The sequence below is a fragment of the Atractosteus spatula genome, chromosome 3, assembly GCF_055471065.1.
Source record: "Atractosteus spatula isolate fAtrSpa1 chromosome 3, fAtrSpa1.hap1, whole genome shotgun sequence".
NCBI classification, from domain to species: domain Eukaryota; kingdom Metazoa; phylum Chordata; class Actinopteri; order Semionotiformes; family Lepisosteidae; genus Atractosteus; species Atractosteus spatula.
In genome coordinates this window covers 70,849,427-70,865,942 of record NC_142708.1, presented here as the reverse complement: position 1 = coordinate 70,865,942, position 16,516 = coordinate 70,849,427, and the positions used below count along the sequence as shown (strand labels likewise).

Sequence of the window (16,516 nt, the reverse complement as noted above, 5' to 3'; positions counted from 1 at the left end):
AGTGTGGCAGAAGTTACCCAATTCTGAGCATCGCAATCACATCCAATCTTAAATCATGGCACTGAGAAAGATATTTAAAGTTTCCCTGAGGTCCTTTAAGATCTGAAAAAGTTCTGAAAATGATATTCCCAAGAAAAGGACAACCAAGCAGAAGAAACGGATTCTTTATTGCAGAATCTGCCATGTGTTAACACTGCTATATACATTTTTTACATATATAACTATTGACAATTATACAGTACATCACATCATATATAAAACATTTGTACATTTAAAAGCTTTTTCCTGTTACAATAATGTAATGACATACTGGATTCTACAGAAATTCCAGTGTAAGAACTGAGAAATTTCTATATTACTGAAGAGTAAGACAAGTAGTAAACTGATGCAGCACAGCAGATCCACAGCAGTGGAGGCCTGGTAGCACGGTTCTCTATTCCTGGACCTCTTCTGACAGTCCAGAACGCTACCTTGCAAGGTCCGCTGTCGCTGTGTGCTTCTCACACTCTTCTGTGCACTGAAGCGCTACTTTGACTGCTGTACTTCAGAAAGTCTCCTGTTTTTTCTACAATCTGGAACCAGTTCTTCCTCATTGTCCACCCTTCCCACCTCAGAACCGCTTCCTGCTGGTGGACCGGGCCGGCCCGAGGGAGACGACAGAGGCAGGGCCCGCTTTCCTCCAAAACGCTAGCGCTTGGCCGCGCCGCGAGCTCCGTGGTGCCTTACAGCAGAGTGAGGGCCAGCTCGACTGATGTCCGAGTGCGTCTGAGCGGGGCCAGGGGCCAGGGGCCACGGGACGGAACAGGCCGGCACTAGACCCTTCCCCGTACAGCATCTTCTAGGACGGAGGCTGCCGCCCAAGTCAAGCACCTCCACTCTCTGGAGGTGGACCGAACTCAGCTCCTCCCAACAGCTCAGTTACCAACAGGAGGCCAGCAGCCACACTCCCACAGCCTCCGGCCTTTGGAAGGTGTGCAGGAATAGAGTCACCGGCTGCACACGTGGGCTCGGAGCGAAGATGGGACTCGTATGGTTTCTCAGCAGCTCATCAAGCTGTTTTGTGAAGGATCCCAGAGAATCAGCTGTGAACAGACACACAGACACACACACATGCAAACAGTCTCACACTCGTCGCACATACACACTCATACTCACAAACTGTCTCGGCCTCAGATGTTGGGCAGGTGGTGGTCGTACTTGTGCTTGACCTGTTTCTTCACCTCAGGGGCAGGGGAGTGGTTATTGCCAGGCAGCTGGGGCAGATGCTGGGGGTGAAAAACAACGCAACACGACTCAACACAAACGATACAGGACACCTCCCACGCAGCACCACGCAGCTCCGTGCGCGTCTCAGCCCCGGGTTTCTGATCCCTGTTTCTCTCCAGAGCTCAGTCCCAGCCTCCTGGTGCTGAGGGGCGTTCATACTGGAGCTCTTAAATTGCACCACCTCGTCCATCATCTAACCTCCAGACCGCTACTCCCCCACCCTGATCCCCGGACCCTGACGCCTTACCCCCGGGGCCCTGCGACGGGTGCCCCTTTCCTGCCTTCGTCCTGTGCCCCCCTCTTCCTCGCCACCCTGGCTCTCGAAGTACGGCAGCTCCAGCAGCTCCTCGCAGGTCAGGCGGAGCGCCGGGTCCATCACCAGGCACGACTGCAGAGAGAACGATGGGAGATTGACCACTGCTGTGGCAGAACTCCTTTTTAGCGCGTGGGTCGGTTTTGTCCAGCTGGGCGTGTTTCTGAAGTGATCTGGGTGAAGACTCTTCTCCAGGTGTCCCGCTGCCTGACAGTTATCAGTGCACAGCCCTAAACGCCCTTGAAAATCGATCACCGCACCGAAAAAATACAAATGGGGCCATCGAGTTACAAAACAAACACATTGTTGCCGTGGAATCCATACAGCATCCTGTCTCTCTTCTTTGGATATTGTTAAAGGAATGTTCTGCTCTGACAGACGAAAAGAACGGAGAAGACTACAAGGTGATCCGATTCAAGTACTGCAATTCCTCAAAGTCACTGAGAACTTTTAAAGAACCAGCCAGGGGACGTGAGCAAGAGGACACAAGTGGAAAGGAAAGTGTTGTGTTTTCCCAGTGTGAAGGAAGCACTACCTACACCAAGGGCGGTGGGAGTATTGAGCACGCTGCCTAGTCACGCTGCTGAAGATGATACCCTGGTTTGTTTCAGGAAATGATGCTTGGATCACCAAGCTACTAACAGCTAAACAAAATGGGCTCATTTGAACACATTGCTGTACACTGACACTGCACTGAGGGAGCTGTGTTAATACACACACTGCTGTACACTGACACTGCACTGAGAGAGCTGTGTTAATACACACACTGCTGTACACTGACACTGCACTGAGAGAGCTGTGTTAATACACAGACTGCTGTACACTGATACTGCACTGAGAGAGCTGTGTTAATACACACTATGCTGTACACTGACACTGCACTGAGAGAGCTGTGTTAATACACACACTGCTGTACACTGACACTGCGCTGAGGCAGAAGCCGGGATGCTGTTCTGATACTGTGGGGAGACAGAAATGAAATCTGTGTCTTCAGTGAAAACGGACATGGCCCCTGTATGCGTGTGGCTGGAAGCCGTCGTGTCCGGAAGGAGACTGATCTCACCTTGAGCACAGCCAGGGCCTGTGGAGACGCACTGTGGTACCGCTTCTCCAGGGGCTCCTAGGGACAATCCACCAGTATCAATCAACATCGATCAGGACAGTAACACTGGGGCGTCCGAGATCGCGGCAGGCGAACCCGGCGGTTACCGCGTTACCGTGGTGTCGGGCTCCGGGATGCTGACTCCACTGAAGAACACATTGGACCGGAAGACCTGCTGGTGCCGTGGGATGAGGTCACCTGGGGGTGTAGGGTCAAACACACACAGTGGGTCCTTCTGGAGGTCTCCTGAGGCTCAGGGTCAGCTAAGCTCTCTCTCTCTCTGCCCCCTGCAGTCTTTCTCTGTCTTTAGTGCCAGCCTGATATGCCAGCAGCCATATCACCCTGCAGCTCACAGCTGGCAACCCCCTGAAGCTCGGGGTGTTTCTCGAAAAGAGTAGGGGTGCAACCCCAGCGTCCTGGCCAAATTTCCCATTGGCCCTTATGAATCATGGCCTCCTAATAATCCCCATCTATGAACTGGCTCCATCACTCTGCTCTCTTCCCCACTGAGAGCTATATAAAGTGAAAAGCGCTATACAAGTGTAAGCAATTATTATTATTATTATTTAAGGACTGCTCCGGCATGCAGTTACTCTCTTCACGCAGTAGGTGGCGACAGCACCCTGTTGAAAATCGCCTCACCTGCAGCTCACCCCAGCTAGCCCAGCTAGCCCAGCTAGCCCAGCAAAACTTAGACGAACTCCAGCAGAGGGATCAATGAAATCACTGTGTTTTAACGAAGCCATTTACAGCCAACGGTGTTGGTTTCCATAAAATAACTATAATTTGACCAGATGGACCAAGGTCTCCTGTGTGCTCTTTGTAACAGTCCATAGTGCTTTTAGACACAAAGAAAACTTAAATTCACCTTCACCTTTAAAAAAACACGAGCTCAGTGGTCCTGTTTTGACAGCTCTTAGAGTTACATTCACCTGCAGTTGTGATTTTATATTTCTATTTAATAGCTACATTATTTATTAGAGTGAGAGACTTAATGACCTAATACATGCTGGTATTTATTAGGCCAAACTTTTTTTTTTGGGGGGGGGGGGGGGGGATTCAGTGGTACTAAACTTACTAATTTAATTCCAAATGTATTATCCCCCAGGGAATACTAATTTCACGACACACTGTCCAACACAACCATATCACAAAAACAAGCATCACCAACAAAAAGGCCACAACATGCGCTATCCGGAAGGGATCAATTGTTTCTGCTCTGAGGGGCACAGAGGCGTCTCCTCAATGGGTGTAGGAAGATTCTCCTGGGAGAGGGTGGGCCACATGCTCCACACTGCTGTTAGGAATGGCTTCCAGAGTGCTTGGGGCAGTGTTAACTGGCTGTGAGGATATTCCCTGCGATGTATCTGGCGCAGGCTGCGGGATATTATTAGACGAGTCTACAGGTCTATAGCACAGACACGCTCCGCGTCTGTCTCTCTCTTACCCAGGGTTCTGCGGATGAGGTAGAGCTGGTCGACATCGGAGCGGCCCGGCCACAGGGGGGCCCCGGCCAGGAGCTCGGCCAGAACGCAGCCCAGCGCCCACACATCCACGGGGGGCCCGTACTGCGTGTCCCCCACCAGCAGCTCGGGGGCCCGGTACCACCGTGTCGCCACATAGTCGGTGTAGTCATCGCCTGGACCGGCTGGATGAACAGGAGAGAACGAATGAGTCAACAGGGAGCTTTCGTCCTTCTGCCTCTCCTTCTCAGCCTCTGCCTCACTCTCCGCCTCTGCCCCTCCCTCTGCCTCACTCTCCGTCTCTGCTCCTCCCTCTGCCTCACTCTCCCTCTCACTCTCTGCCTCTGCCTCACTCTCCGCCTCTGCCCCTCCCTCTGCCTCACTCTCCCTCTCACTCTCTGCCTCTGCCTCACTCTCCGCCTCTGCCCCTCCCTCTGCCTCACTCTCCCTCTCACTCTCTGCCTCTGCCCCACTCTCCCTCTCACTCTCCGCCTCTGCCCCTCCCTCTGCCTCACTCTCCTTCTCACTCTCTGCCTCTGCCCCACTCTCCCTCTCACTCTCTGCCTCTGCCCCTCCCTCTGCCTCACTCTCCCTCTCACTCTCTGCCTCTGCCCCTCCCTCTGCCTCACTCTCCGCCTCTGCCCCTCCCTCTGCCTCACTCTCCCTCTCACTCTCTGCCTCTGTGCCTCACTCTCCCTCTCACTCTCTGCCTCTGCCCCTCCCTCTGCCTCACTCTCCCTCACTCTCTGCCTCTGCCCCTCCCTCTGCCTCACTCTCCCTCTCACTCTCTGCCTCTGTGCCTCACTCTCCCTCTCACTCTCTGCCTCTGCCCCTCCCTCTGCCTCACTCTCCCTCTCACTCTCTGCCTCTGCCCCTCCCTCTGCCTCACTCTCCGCCTCTGCCTCACTCTCCCTCTCACTCTCTGCCTCTGCCCCTCCCTCTGCCTCACTCTCCCTCTCACTCTCTGCCTCTGCCCCACTCTCCCTCTCACTCTCTGCCTCTGCCCCACTCTCCCTCTCACTCTCTGCCTCTGCCCCTCCCTCTGCCTCACTCTCCCTCTCACTCTCTGCCTCTGCCCCTCCCTCTGCCTCACTCTTCCTCTCACTCTCTGCCTCTGCCCCTCTCACTCTCTGCCTCTGCCCCTCTCCCCTTCTGCCCCTCTGCCTCTGTCCAGTGGTCAGACTGGCAGCAAAGATGCTCACTGAGGATCCTGGCGAATCCAAAGTCACACAGCTTGATGACACCACCCTTGGTCAGCAGGATATTCTCCGGCTTCACGTCACGGTGGATACACTGGGAGTGAGAGAGGAGACAAAACAGTGAGGGGCAAGAAGGAAATCAGGAGAGGAGGTGGAAAGGGGAGAGAGAGGAGAAATGAGACAGAGGGGAGAGGAAGGAGCTGAGAGAAGAGGGGGTCTGACAGAGCTGAGCATCAGACAGGGCAGCTCAAATGTGCAAATATTTGTAAACTCCCTGCTAATTGTTACTGCTTGAAAACACTAATGCATCAGTCATGCTAATAAGGCTCTTTGAATCTGAGACATGCAGAGAGAGTGCGCCAAGCAGACAACTACAGACAGATGGAAAGAGTACAGCAACACAGCTGTTAAGAGGCAGAAAGGCTAAAGAGACAGAGAAGGCATAACAGCCAAACAACAGACAGGCTCAGAAACAGACAGCAACACAGTGGGACAGAGGCAGACGCCCAGCCCGACAGCCTGGAAGACAACGACGAACAGGGGAACAGAGCAGGGGGAGACAGATGGACAGACGGACAGGACGGACTGACAGACAGACAGGACTGACGTTGTGCTTGTGACAGAAGTTGACAGCCTGCAGGGTTTGCCACACGATACTCTTCACCTGAGGCTCCGGGACCCTGGAGAAACACACAAGGAGGGAGAGGAAGAGATTTAGAGAGAGGGGGCTAATTTACACGCACCATTCACAACTGTATGTTCACACAATGCTGTGAGAACGCTGAGAGTGCTTACATGCACAAATATCTAATTAAAGTGTCACTACAGAATGAAAAAAAATAATTAAAGATTCATTTCCTGTGTTTTTAAAATTAAGATTTAAATCAAAGAGAAGAGGAAGACTTTAAATGACGAGAACAGCCCCAGCTTGCTCTCCTGTCAGCACTGAAGATTTACAGCTCGTGTGTGTCAGAGACACCCCCCTGTACTTGGGGGCTCTCTGTCTCTTTAAGAGTGAGGCCACATTCTCTGTCTCCGGCCTGTAAACCATTGCCTGCGCCTCCATTCACCATGGTGACCGTTGGCCTGTTGCCCCGACAACCAGGGCCTTTATTTCCACTGGGATGGAGCCCTTGTGGCAGCTCATGTTACGAGCTACAGGGCATGCTGGGAAGGGGTGGATCTGAACTTCAGACTTGACAGAGCACAGACGTGGTACTGCTCTCCAAATGGCCATCAGACTCCCTGTGCACAGCAGTACGGGACAGACCAGATGTCACCAGCAGCTGGTTCTCGGTACAAAAGTTAATTCAAATTCAAAGCCATCATTGAGAACATGCCGTACGCCCACCTTCCTTCACACAGCACAGGCATGTCTGCTTTCTGGAGCTTTACCTTGCGATATGTGCAGGCGGACAAGCAGACGGGCAGATGGACAGATGGACAGGCGGAAGGACAGGGAGGCAGACAGATGGACGGACACACTGGCAGATGGACAGGGAGGTGGACAGACGGGTGGACACACTGGTAGACGGAAAGGCCAGCGGACAGATGGACACATGGACAGATACACCAGCTGACTGACAGGCTGATGGACGGACAGATGGAAGGATACATTGGCCGATAGACAGGGAGGTGGACAGGCAGATGGACAGACGGGTGAACAGGCAGGAGGACAGACAGATGGACAGGCTGATGGACAGATGGGTGGACAGGCAGATGGACGGACAGATGGAAGGATACATTGGCCGATGGACAGGCAGGCAGGAGGACAGACAGATGGACAGGCTGACCCGTGGGGGTGTCGGTCCAGCTCCGTCAGCACGGTCTGCTCACAGAACTCAAAGACCAGGTGGAGCCGCCTCTTCCTGCGGAAGACCTCCAGCAGATTGACCAGGTTCACGTGCTTCAGCTGCTGCAGGGGCAGACGGGGAGGAGCGCTTGAACACACACTTTGCCCAGGCACACAGCTCACAGAGCACAACAGCAAGAACAGAAGCTGAAACTGACGCCTGCAAAACCAGCCGTGACTTAACTGAGTACACAGGAGCTCTTTTATTAGCGCACAGAGCTTCACATACGCAGCACAACTCAATAACTTCTTCCACATTCCTGGTCAATGTATGACACCTGAAATCCAAACGTGCTGTACAACAGAACAAGCTCAGTCCCCTTTCTGTCCCTTCAGTACACCTCTGTCCATCCTGTCCTCTTTTCACTCTCCACCTTGCTCTCTCTCTTCCAAGTTGACATTCCCAGAAAACTTTTTTTTATCATTGCTGATGAATCAGAGTGTTGTCAAAGCCATGACAATTAGCAAGATATTTACTGACATTTATAAAAATGACATTTTATTATTTAAGGGGCTTCTCAAACGATATGACATTCCATCCCCCCTCCACCAGTAGGATTCTGACTCCACTAGGTGTGACAATTCTTGTAGATTTAGACTGATTTTTTTAAGGAAGAATGTTAGACTAGTCCCTGAGCATTTCTTACAGCGTATCTCTGGCTCTGCTTCTCCCTGTTGGCAGTGGGAGCACTGCCTCTCCTCCCTGGACAGCCAGGTCTGCCTGTGTCCAGTTTATATGTCCAGGCTGTGGTCACAGAGCCTGTCCTCTCTGGACAGTCAAGTCTGCCTGTGTCCAGTGTCTATGGCCAGACTGTGGTCACTGAGCCTGTCCTCTCTGGACAGTCAAGTCTGTCTGTGTCCAGTTTCTAAGGCCAGGAAGTGGTCACTGGGCCTGTGTTTAATCAGGGTCTGTTCACCCTGGTCAGATACTCAGCTGCTGTGTGTGTGACTGTGTTGATTGGGTGGGTGAAGCTGTGTGTGTGACTGTGTTGATTGGGTGGGTGAAGCAGTGTGTGTGACTGTGTTGACTGTGTTGACTGGGTGGGTGAAGCTGTGTGTGTGACTGTGTTGACTGGGTGGGTGAAGCTGTGTGTGTGTGACTGTGTTGATTGGGTGGGTGAAGCTGTGTGTGTGTGACTGTGTTGATTGGGTGGGTGAAGCTGTGTGTGTGACTGTGTTGACTGGGTGGGTGAAGCTGTGTGTGTGTGTGACTGTGTTGACTGTGTTGACTGGGTGGGTGAAGCTGTGTGTGTGTGTGACTGTGTTGATTGGGTGGGTGAAGCTGTGTGTGTGTGTGACTGTGTTGATTGGGTGGGTGAAGCTGTGTGTGTGACTGTGTTGACTGGGTGGGTGAAGCTGTGTGTGTGACTGTGTTGACTGGGTGGGTGAAGCTGTGTGTGTGTGTGTGACTGTGTTGACTGGGTGGGTGAAGCTGTGTGTGTGTGTGACTGTGTTGATTGGGTGGGTGAAGCTGTGTGTGTGACTGTGTTGATTGGGTGGGTGAAGCTGTGTGTGTGACTGTGTTGACTGTGTTGATTGGGTGGGTGAAGCTGTGTGTGTGACTGTGTTGACTGTGTTGATTGGGTGGGTGAAGCTGTGTGTGTGACTGTGTTGACTGGGTGGGTGAAGCTGTGTGTGTGACTGTGTTGATTGTGTTGACTGGTTGGGTGAAGCTGTGTGTGTGACTGTGTTGACTGGGTGGGTGAAGCTGTGTGTGTGACTGTGTTGACTGGGTGGGTGAAGCTGTGTGTGTGACTGTGTTGATTGGGTGGGTGAAGCTGTGTGTGTGACTGTGTTGATTGGGTGGGTGAAGCTGTGTGTGTGTGTGTGACTGTGTTGACTGGGTGGGTGAAGCTGTGTGTGTGTGTGACTGTGTTGATTGGGTGGGTGAAGCTGTGTGTGTGACTGTGTTGATTGGGTGGGTGAAGCTGTGTGTGTGACTGTGTTGACTGTGTTGATTGGGTGGGTGAAGCTGTGTGTGTGACTGTGTTGACTGTGTTGATTGGGTGGGTGAAGCTGTGTGTGTGACTGTGTTGACTGGGTGGGTGAAGCTGTGTGTGTGACTGTGTTGATTGTGTTGACTGGTTGGGTGAAGCTGTGTGTGTGACTGTGTTGACTGGGTGGGTGAAGCTGTGTGTGTGACTGTGTTGACTGGGTGGGTGAAGCTGTGTGTGTGACTGTGTTGATTGGGTGGGTGAAGCTGTGTGTGTGACTGTGTTGATTGTGTTGACTGGGTGGGTGAAGCTGTGTGTGTGACTGTGTTGACTGGGTGGGTGAAGCTGTGTGTGTGACTGTGTTGATTGGGTGGGTGAAGCTGTGTGTGTGACTGTGTTGATTGTGTTGACTGGGTGGGTGAAGCTGTGTGTGTGACTGTGTTGATTGGGTGGGTGAAGCTGTGTGTGTGACTGTGTTGATTGGGTGGGTGAAGCTGTGTGTGTGACTGTGTTGATTGGGTGGGTGAAGCTGTGTGCAGTGAGCTCTTGCCTGGACCCAGCTCAGCAGGGCTCTTTCCCCTCTCTACCTCTCCCGTCCCTCTGCCCTGCCTGGCTCATTCTTCTCGCCCCCTCCCTGTACCTTTAACATGCGGATTTCTCTCAGGGCAATTTTCCTGATAACAGGGTCGTCCTCGGATTCCACAAACCGCTTCACGGCCACGATCTGGCCCGTGTCGCGGTTCCGGCACTTGAACACCACGCCGTACGAGCCCTCGCCGATCTTCGCCAGCTTTTCGAACTTCTCCATGGCAACTGCACGGAGGTATGAGACCGGTGTGGGGATGGAGGCAGCTGCCAAACACAGAATGAAAAGACCAGCATGTTTCTAATCTGCACTCATCTGCTTCTGAACTTGAACCCTGAAATACTGCTAATCTTTCAAGTTGAATCAGACTGTTCGACTGTACTGGGACTGTAGCTCCTATTGTAACAGGACTGTTCTACTGTACTGGGACTGTAGCTCCTATTGTAACAGGACTGTTCCACTGTACTGGGACTGGAGCTCCTACTGTAACAGGACTGTTCCACTGTACTGGGACTGGAGCTCCTATTGTAACAGGACTGTTCTACTGTACTGGGACTGGAGCTCCTACTGTAACAGGACTGTTCTACTGTACTGGGACTGTAGCCCCTATTGTAACAGGACTGTTCTACTGTACTGGGACTGTAGCCCCTATTGTAACAGGACTGTTCTACTGCACTGGGACTGTAGCCCCTATTGTAACAGGACTGTTCCACTGTACTGGGACTGTAGCTCCTATTGTAACAGGACTGTTCTACTGTACTTTAGTCCCCCATTGTAAATGGTTAAAATGACATAACCTTACCTTGTATGGTGATTATCAATTTTTTTAAATTTTCTGCGTCTACGTTGTCTTGAGATTAGAAAGCGTCTGGGCGACTCTTCATTCGTCCTCCTCGCCCCTCGGTGCAGATCAGTGCGCGCCTCTTACGGTGTGTGCCGACTCCGGGTCCGAGTGTTTCTGTTCGTCTGTCTGCGTATCCATCTTTCCCCTAATGTACAGGGAGTGTACCTGTGATCTCGCCAGTCGCAATATGCTCATATATCGGCTTTCAAAGGAAAGAACCTCCTCAGCGCCCTGCCTGCTTTATGAACCCACATGTCCTTCAGCTTTGGCGTGGGAGGCCGTGGCTCGCCCGTGTCGCCTTGCGTTTGTGCCTACTTTCGTGGCGCCGATCCTGCGTGGGGTTGTTTTTTGTTTTGTGCGTGAATGTATTTTCCCTTCCGCGAGTGCGAGTTCCGTGTTTGTGTTCTCGTGTCGGCTGTGTGTGTGTGTATATGTGTGCGGTTGTCCTGTGAACCACGCAGCGCCTTGGTTACGGGCCGCTCTCATTCCGCCCGAGTGCTTATTTATTTATCGCGGCTCCTCGTCCATACACTCCGCCGGGCGTCACCTGTTGAAGACAGCGGCGGCCCGAGCTCATTTCTCGGCTGCCTACCCCTGCATTTCCACGCGAGTTCCAGCAGTTTGTTCACACCCCCCTCTCTCTCTTTGTCTGAACTCTTAAAGCCCAGGCCCTCGGCGTAGCGTGTGAGAAAACAGTCTGCTCGTCTCTCTCCCTCGCCGTCAAATCAGAGGCAGCTTACGGAAAAATAATAGCAACAGTTTTAGCTGGTATTCGGGTTGTTGTAAGCAGTACCGATAGGCCCACTAGTTGCTGTAGCGACAGCACCAGGACCAGCAGCAGTATTAGTAGTATACACAACGGTGTTAGTACTAGTGACAGTAGTAACTGCAGCGGTAGTTTTAACACCTGTAGCGGTGGTACTCACGGTAGCCGCAGCAGGAGCGGTTGTAGCAATAGTCGCCGTAGTAGCAAATTAGCAAGAGTGTACACGTGCACTGCCTTTATTAAGCGCCTTCTGTCCAAAATAACTCTTTAAGATTTTCAGGTTTTACACATTTAATTTAATTTTTTTATTTTACTTCTGCATAACCTTTACAAGTCCACATCATCATAAACCTGCATCACCGACTCGGATACCGCAAAAGGAGTCGTCGCAGGGCTCCGCCTGGCGGCGAGATCATTACCTGCCGGCAGTGTTAGACGATTAATTGTACTGATTGTAGTTAACGGCTTTCGACTTGTTCCTGCACGCTTCTGCACCGTGTCACAGTACTTGTACTAACTGTACGTTTTCCTCATCCGTGTAATGTAGCACACATCGGTACCGTTCCGCGAAGTGTGTCAGACCTGTACTGTTTCACTGCGGTACTCTTTATGTGCGCTAGTTATAAGATGAATGGAGCAATGACACTTCGTACACACTCAGATGAAATCAAGGCATAGGTCCAGGGCGATATTTCGAGCAGGTCCGTCAGTCTGCACGCACGCCTGCCTGGATAACACGCACCGGAGTGGGTCATTAATCGATGAAGAGCCCACGGGTGTTAGCTGCAGTAACTCATCGATGGGAACTTGATCCTCGTGGTACCATTTGGTTTTGGACCAGCTTTCATTGATCGATTGTTTGGTTAGATCAACTCACTTCATTTTACCTGTAATTACAGTAGTTCCCGGACGGCGGTTCGACGGCGTCCCGACTACCTTAAAAAAAAAAAAAACAGAGCCCGGGACCACGTGACATCAAGGACCAATGGCAGAGCCCGGTGTCGGGTTGCTAAGGAAGTGGCGGGGACTCGCCTCTCTAGCCCTGGAGACCGCCGTTTGAATGTAAACAAGGAGAGTTAATTTGATTAATGAAGTAAAACAAACCTGGAAACCACCGGGAGGATTGAAGGTAAAATTTCGGTGTCTTCGGGATTACGTCGTGAGGTGTCTCATCACTCTATAAAGCTGTTTTTTTTATATTACATGAAATACAAACTCGAGAGCGTCTTTACCGCTTGAAACAACACCTGCATTGTTTACTATCTGGGAACTGGACAGACTGGTCTAGGTTGTGCCAGATAACGGAACGGTGTGATGTTACGGTAGAATAAAATGTTATTTCACACCCTTTTCCAGGTTTCTGGTGTTATTATTTTACAAGGATCAAACCTGATTTTTTTCTGCAAGTAACTTGACGCGCCTGCCAGTAGGAAACAGCTCGTATTTCTATCACAGTGCATAGTGTGTGATTTATTAACAATGGGTTCGTGACAGCATGCTATAAAATGCGTTAAAACATGAGTTAAGAGGATCCTACCACAAGTGCCTTCGCTTTGTCACTCCCAACTTAATTTCAGAGTGATTAAAATTAAATTGAATCATTATTTACCAGTTTGTAACAACAGAGTAGCCTGAAAGAAGCAATTGTATCATTAATAGATTGAAGAATGCAGCTTTGAGGATGCATCCGCACTGAATCTGAGCAGTGTGATAAGAACATAAGACAGATTAGACATAAGAAGATCAGCAATAATATTATAAAGATTACATGACAAAAGAGGAGGCCATCTAGCCCATTTGATGATTATTAATTGATCCAAGGAGCTTATCCAATCGTTTTAGTAAAGAAGTCTGTGAAATGGTTTCAACAACAAGGCTGGGTAGCTTGTTTTGTTCCCACAACTCCAACAATCCTTTGGCTAAAGAAGCGTTTGTTCTACGCTCTTAAAGCGTTTCAGCATAGTTTACATACAGTACAGTGTGTGTCCCCTCGGTCATGTTCCATGGTTTATTCTGCTGGTATCCACTGGTCCCCCTGCATGATGGTAATGTTTTTCCAGACATACAGACCAGCACTTCAGTGGGCTCAATATGAGAGCAAGTTAATTAAGTGAGTCTGTGAATCGATCATCCAATGAACGTTCTTCAAAGGTAAAGGAACTGACACGGGTGTTTAAAATCCTCCAGGCCATTGAGAACATCAGCCCATTGGATGTCTTCAGAAACAACAGAGCAAAACAAGCAAATATGGGGAACAAGTGGAAATGAAGGGGAAGCAGATTCAAAACTGAGCACTAGGGGCACATCTTTATTCAGGGGGTTGTGGGAATTTTGGAAAGATCTGAATCCAGTTCATGTTGTTAAAGCTGATAGCCTGGCTGTATGTGAGAATCAGCTACTAGCAACCAAATGAGTTAAATGGGCGAAATGGCCTCCTCTTGTTTGTAACCTAACAATTATATGACCTTGATTTATCACCATTGTTCCCTTTGCATGTAATAGAAATCCATTGGCATGTTTCACAAGGTTATGGGTGCTCCTGTTCTAAAATAACCCTGGCCAGTGCCCACTGCAGTGTAGTCCTCTCTGTCACATTGCAGTATGGCGCTCTTTGCCTCTGTGATCTGATTTCAGCGCAGCAGCCTTTAGGTGAGGTATGATTTCCCAGGTCCCTGACAGCTGGTCTCGGTGCCGGAACAGTTCAGGGACCAGCAAGCATTGTTGTAAGATGAGGGTGTCCATAAACCTGTGAAGAGATGGCAGAATAGATGGCTACTGCTACAGGATGATGCTGATAATGAGAACAATCTACCTTACCTGTGAAGTGTGTTTCATATACAGTATCATTCACTTTTTTTGGTTTACTTGTATACAGGCTTCCATGTTTTGACAGTACCTGTATTTCATTTAACTTTCCAGTGTCAGTGTGCAATGGTGTTCTGTTGTGTCTTGTGTCTGCCAGTGTGTAACGGTGTTCTGTTATATCTTGTGTCTGCCAGTGTGTAACGGTGTTCTGTTGTGTCTTGTGTCTGCCAGTGTGTAACGGTGTTCTGTTATATCTTGTGTCTGCCAGTGTGTAACGGTGTTCTGTTGTGTCTTGTGTCTGCCAGTGTGTAACGGTGTTCTGTTGTGTCTTGTGTCTGCCAGTGTGTAATGGTGTTTCTCTCTCAGCAGGATGGCGGAGCTGCACATTATAGGCCAGATTGTGGGGGCCAGTGGCTTCCCTCAGAACAGCCTCTTCTGCAAGTGGGGTGTCCACACAGGTATTCACCAGCCATGATCAGGCCTACCTTCACTCAGTTCTAAACCTTCAATGATTTGACATCCTCCCTTATCTCAGTGAGGACACAGTGCACGTGCGTTACAGTGTTGTGTGTGTTGTAGGAGGGGCATGGCGCCTGCTGTCAGGGCTGAGGGAAGGGCAGACACAGGTGGACTCTCCCCAGATTGGTGACGTAGCCTATTGGAGCCATCCCATAGACCTACACTTTGCCACCAAGGGACTGCAAGGTACTTCATCCTCCTTCTCTTTCCCTCTTCCCTGTCTCAGCTTGCTTACCTCTCTTCTCTTTCTGTCCTCTCTCCTGTCTTTCCCCTTTTCTTCCTGTTTCTCATTCTGTTCCTCTCCTTTCTCTCTCTGTCTTCTTTTTCTCTCTGTTTCCCCTTTCTTCCTATCCTCTCTGTCTCTGTGATTTGGAAAAAAACCCAACATAAATGCTGCCCGACAACTGTAATCATACTTTACAGCACATTGTCTGTTCATCTGTCTAGTTGACGTATTGTAATGCACATCTATGTAAACCTTCTTCTTTTGGTTAATGGTTTCTGTGCTGTATTTAACAGTCAACTGAAATGGCCCAAAGTTTGATTTATGAATGCATAATATTGCCATTTTTATTGAGAACACATTTTTAAAGATCAATTTCACCTTATATTGTCTCCAGCTCAGAGCTGATGTTTCTGTACTGATGTTTTCAGCGTGTCCACACACTTTGCAGTGGGCCTCCCTTTTACTGCTAGAGGACCGCATCTTTTCACATTCGCTGTACAGTGACGTCAAGCATTCTGAACTGCAGTTTCTTGGATGGATGAAGACAAGCTAACGTTGACTCCCACTGTCAATGGTTATACTGTAGTTCCTATGGAAAATGAGGGGTTTGCAGAATTCAGTTATGGGGAAGAAATATCCATCTGGGTGAATGGAAGACTTGCACTGACCTGGATTTTTTTTGGTTTACTTTTTGATTTTTTTTTTACTTCATCTGGGAAGAACAGTTTGACTTGAGCTTTGTCTCTCCGTCTGCCAGGGTGGCCCAAGCTGCACCTGCAGGTGTGGCACCAGGACTCGTTTGGCCGCTGCCAGATGGCTGGCTATGGGTTCTGCCACGTGCCCTCCAGCCCTGGGCACCACCGACTGCGTTGCGGCACCTGGCGGCCCCTGGGGCCCTGGCAGGACAGGCTGGTGCAGACCTTCGTGGGAGGGGGGCCACAGCTGCGCTCCCCTGACCTCATCTACACTGGGGCAGACCGCTACAGACTGCATACGGTGGCTTCAGGCACCGTGGACCTGGAGCTGAGCATCGTCTTGAGACACTTCGACCGCTACGGAGTAGAGAGCTGAGAGAGGAGGAGAGGCAGAAGGGAAGCGCAGGGGAAGGTTAGAGAGAGGGTTTGGTGTGTGGGGCGAGAGGGAGAACGAGAGAGAGAATGGGAGGGAGGGGCACTGGATGGGATGTGAGGGCTTGAGGAGGCCAGCAGGCTGCGAGCTGTCTGCAGTGGGAAACTCAGGACTGCTCTCAGGTCTGTCCAGTTCTGGACCTCAGCAGGGAAGAGGGGAAACAGTTGCTGTGTGTGGACAGATATCATGCTCTTTGTAAGTATGGCTCTACCCCTGCTCTGCCACAAGGGGGCAGGCTGAGTCTTGGAATGGCATCTCTCATACAAGTTCACATTAACACGTTAACAGTCACACGCAATGAAACTAATCCCATTCTTTGTTAAAATGAATTTTTGTATTTGAACCCAGCATGACTTTTGTATATTTTTATATATGTATTGTATTTTAGAGTTGGAAACCATTTTACTTAATTTTTTTTAAAAACGCATATATTAAAAGTTTGGTTTTCCATAGTTTCTCCAATGTTTGATTGTGGGTCAGTAAATGAAACTATGAGGTCTTGTGCCTCTTGTT

At 50.3% G+C, this 16,516-nt stretch overlaps 2 protein-coding genes across 3 annotated transcripts; one reads left to right on the top strand and one right to left on the bottom strand.

Annotated features, from left to right (window-relative positions):
* Window positions 1–148: 148 nt before the first annotated feature.
* LOC148838610 (cyclin-dependent kinase-like 1) lies at window positions 149–12,328 on the bottom strand. Its single transcript, XM_088911602.1, has 12 exons — window positions 12,213–12,328; window positions 11,152–11,294; window positions 10,518–10,704; window positions 9,770–9,981; window positions 7,137–7,258; window positions 5,951–6,023; window positions 5,347–5,437; window positions 4,129–4,329; window positions 2,797–2,879; window positions 2,643–2,699; window positions 1,514–1,654; window positions 149–1,265 (listed from the first exon to the last, which is right to left on the bottom strand). Exons 4-12 carry the CDS (start codon window positions 9,935–9,937, stop codon window positions 1,170–1,172), a joined length of 1,032 nt encoding a protein of 343 aa, XP_088767728.1. The 5' UTR covers window positions 9,938–9,981; window positions 10,518–10,704; window positions 11,152–11,294; window positions 12,213–12,328; the 3' UTR covers window positions 149–1,169.
* Window positions 12,329–12,343: 15 nt separating this feature from the next.
* b9d2 (B9 domain containing 2) lies at window positions 12,344–16,452 on the top strand. 2 transcript variants are annotated; one of them, XM_088911603.1, is made up of 4 exons: window positions 12,344–12,454; window positions 14,497–14,588; window positions 14,710–14,835; window positions 15,633–16,452. In XM_088911603.1, the coding sequence occupies exons 2-4, from the start codon at window positions 14,501–14,503 to the stop codon at window positions 15,944–15,946; spliced, it is 528 nt and encodes a 175-aa protein (XP_088767729.1). In that variant the 5' UTR covers window positions 12,344–12,454; window positions 14,497–14,500; the 3' UTR covers window positions 15,947–16,452. The 2 variants fall into 2 exon arrangements, with proteins under 2 accessions (XP_088767729.1, XP_088767730.1); XM_088911604.1 differs by having other exon boundaries at window positions 12,348–12,454; window positions 14,500–14,588.
* The last annotated feature ends 64 nt before the right edge of the window (window positions 16,453–16,516 follow it).

Excerpts from the sequence above, each read along its gene's own strand:
- LOC148838610 (XM_088911602.1), bottom strand. The coding sequence starts at position 9,937 with ATGGAGAAGTTCGAAAAGCTGGCGAAGATCGGCGAGGGCTCGTACGGC. Across the intron at positions 7,259-9,769 it reads GAGAAATCCGCATGTTAAAG|CAGCTGAAGCACGTGAACCT; the intron begins GTACAGGGAGGG and ends CTGCCCCTGCAG. Across the intron at positions 5,438-5,950 it reads ACTTCTGTCACAAGCACAAC|TGTATCCACCGTGACGTGAA; the intron begins GTCAGTCCTGTC and ends TCTCACTCCCAG.
- b9d2 (XM_088911603.1), top strand. The coding sequence starts at position 14,501 with ATGGCGGAGCTGCACATTATAGGCCAGATTGTGGGGGCCAGTGGCTTC. Across the intron at positions 14,589-14,709 it reads CAAGTGGGGTGTCCACACAG|GAGGGGCATGGCGCCTGCTG; the intron begins GTATTCACCAGC and ends TGTGTGTTGTAG. Across the intron at positions 14,836-15,632 it reads TGCCACCAAGGGACTGCAAG|GGTGGCCCAAGCTGCACCTG; the intron begins GTACTTCATCCT and ends TCCGTCTGCCAG.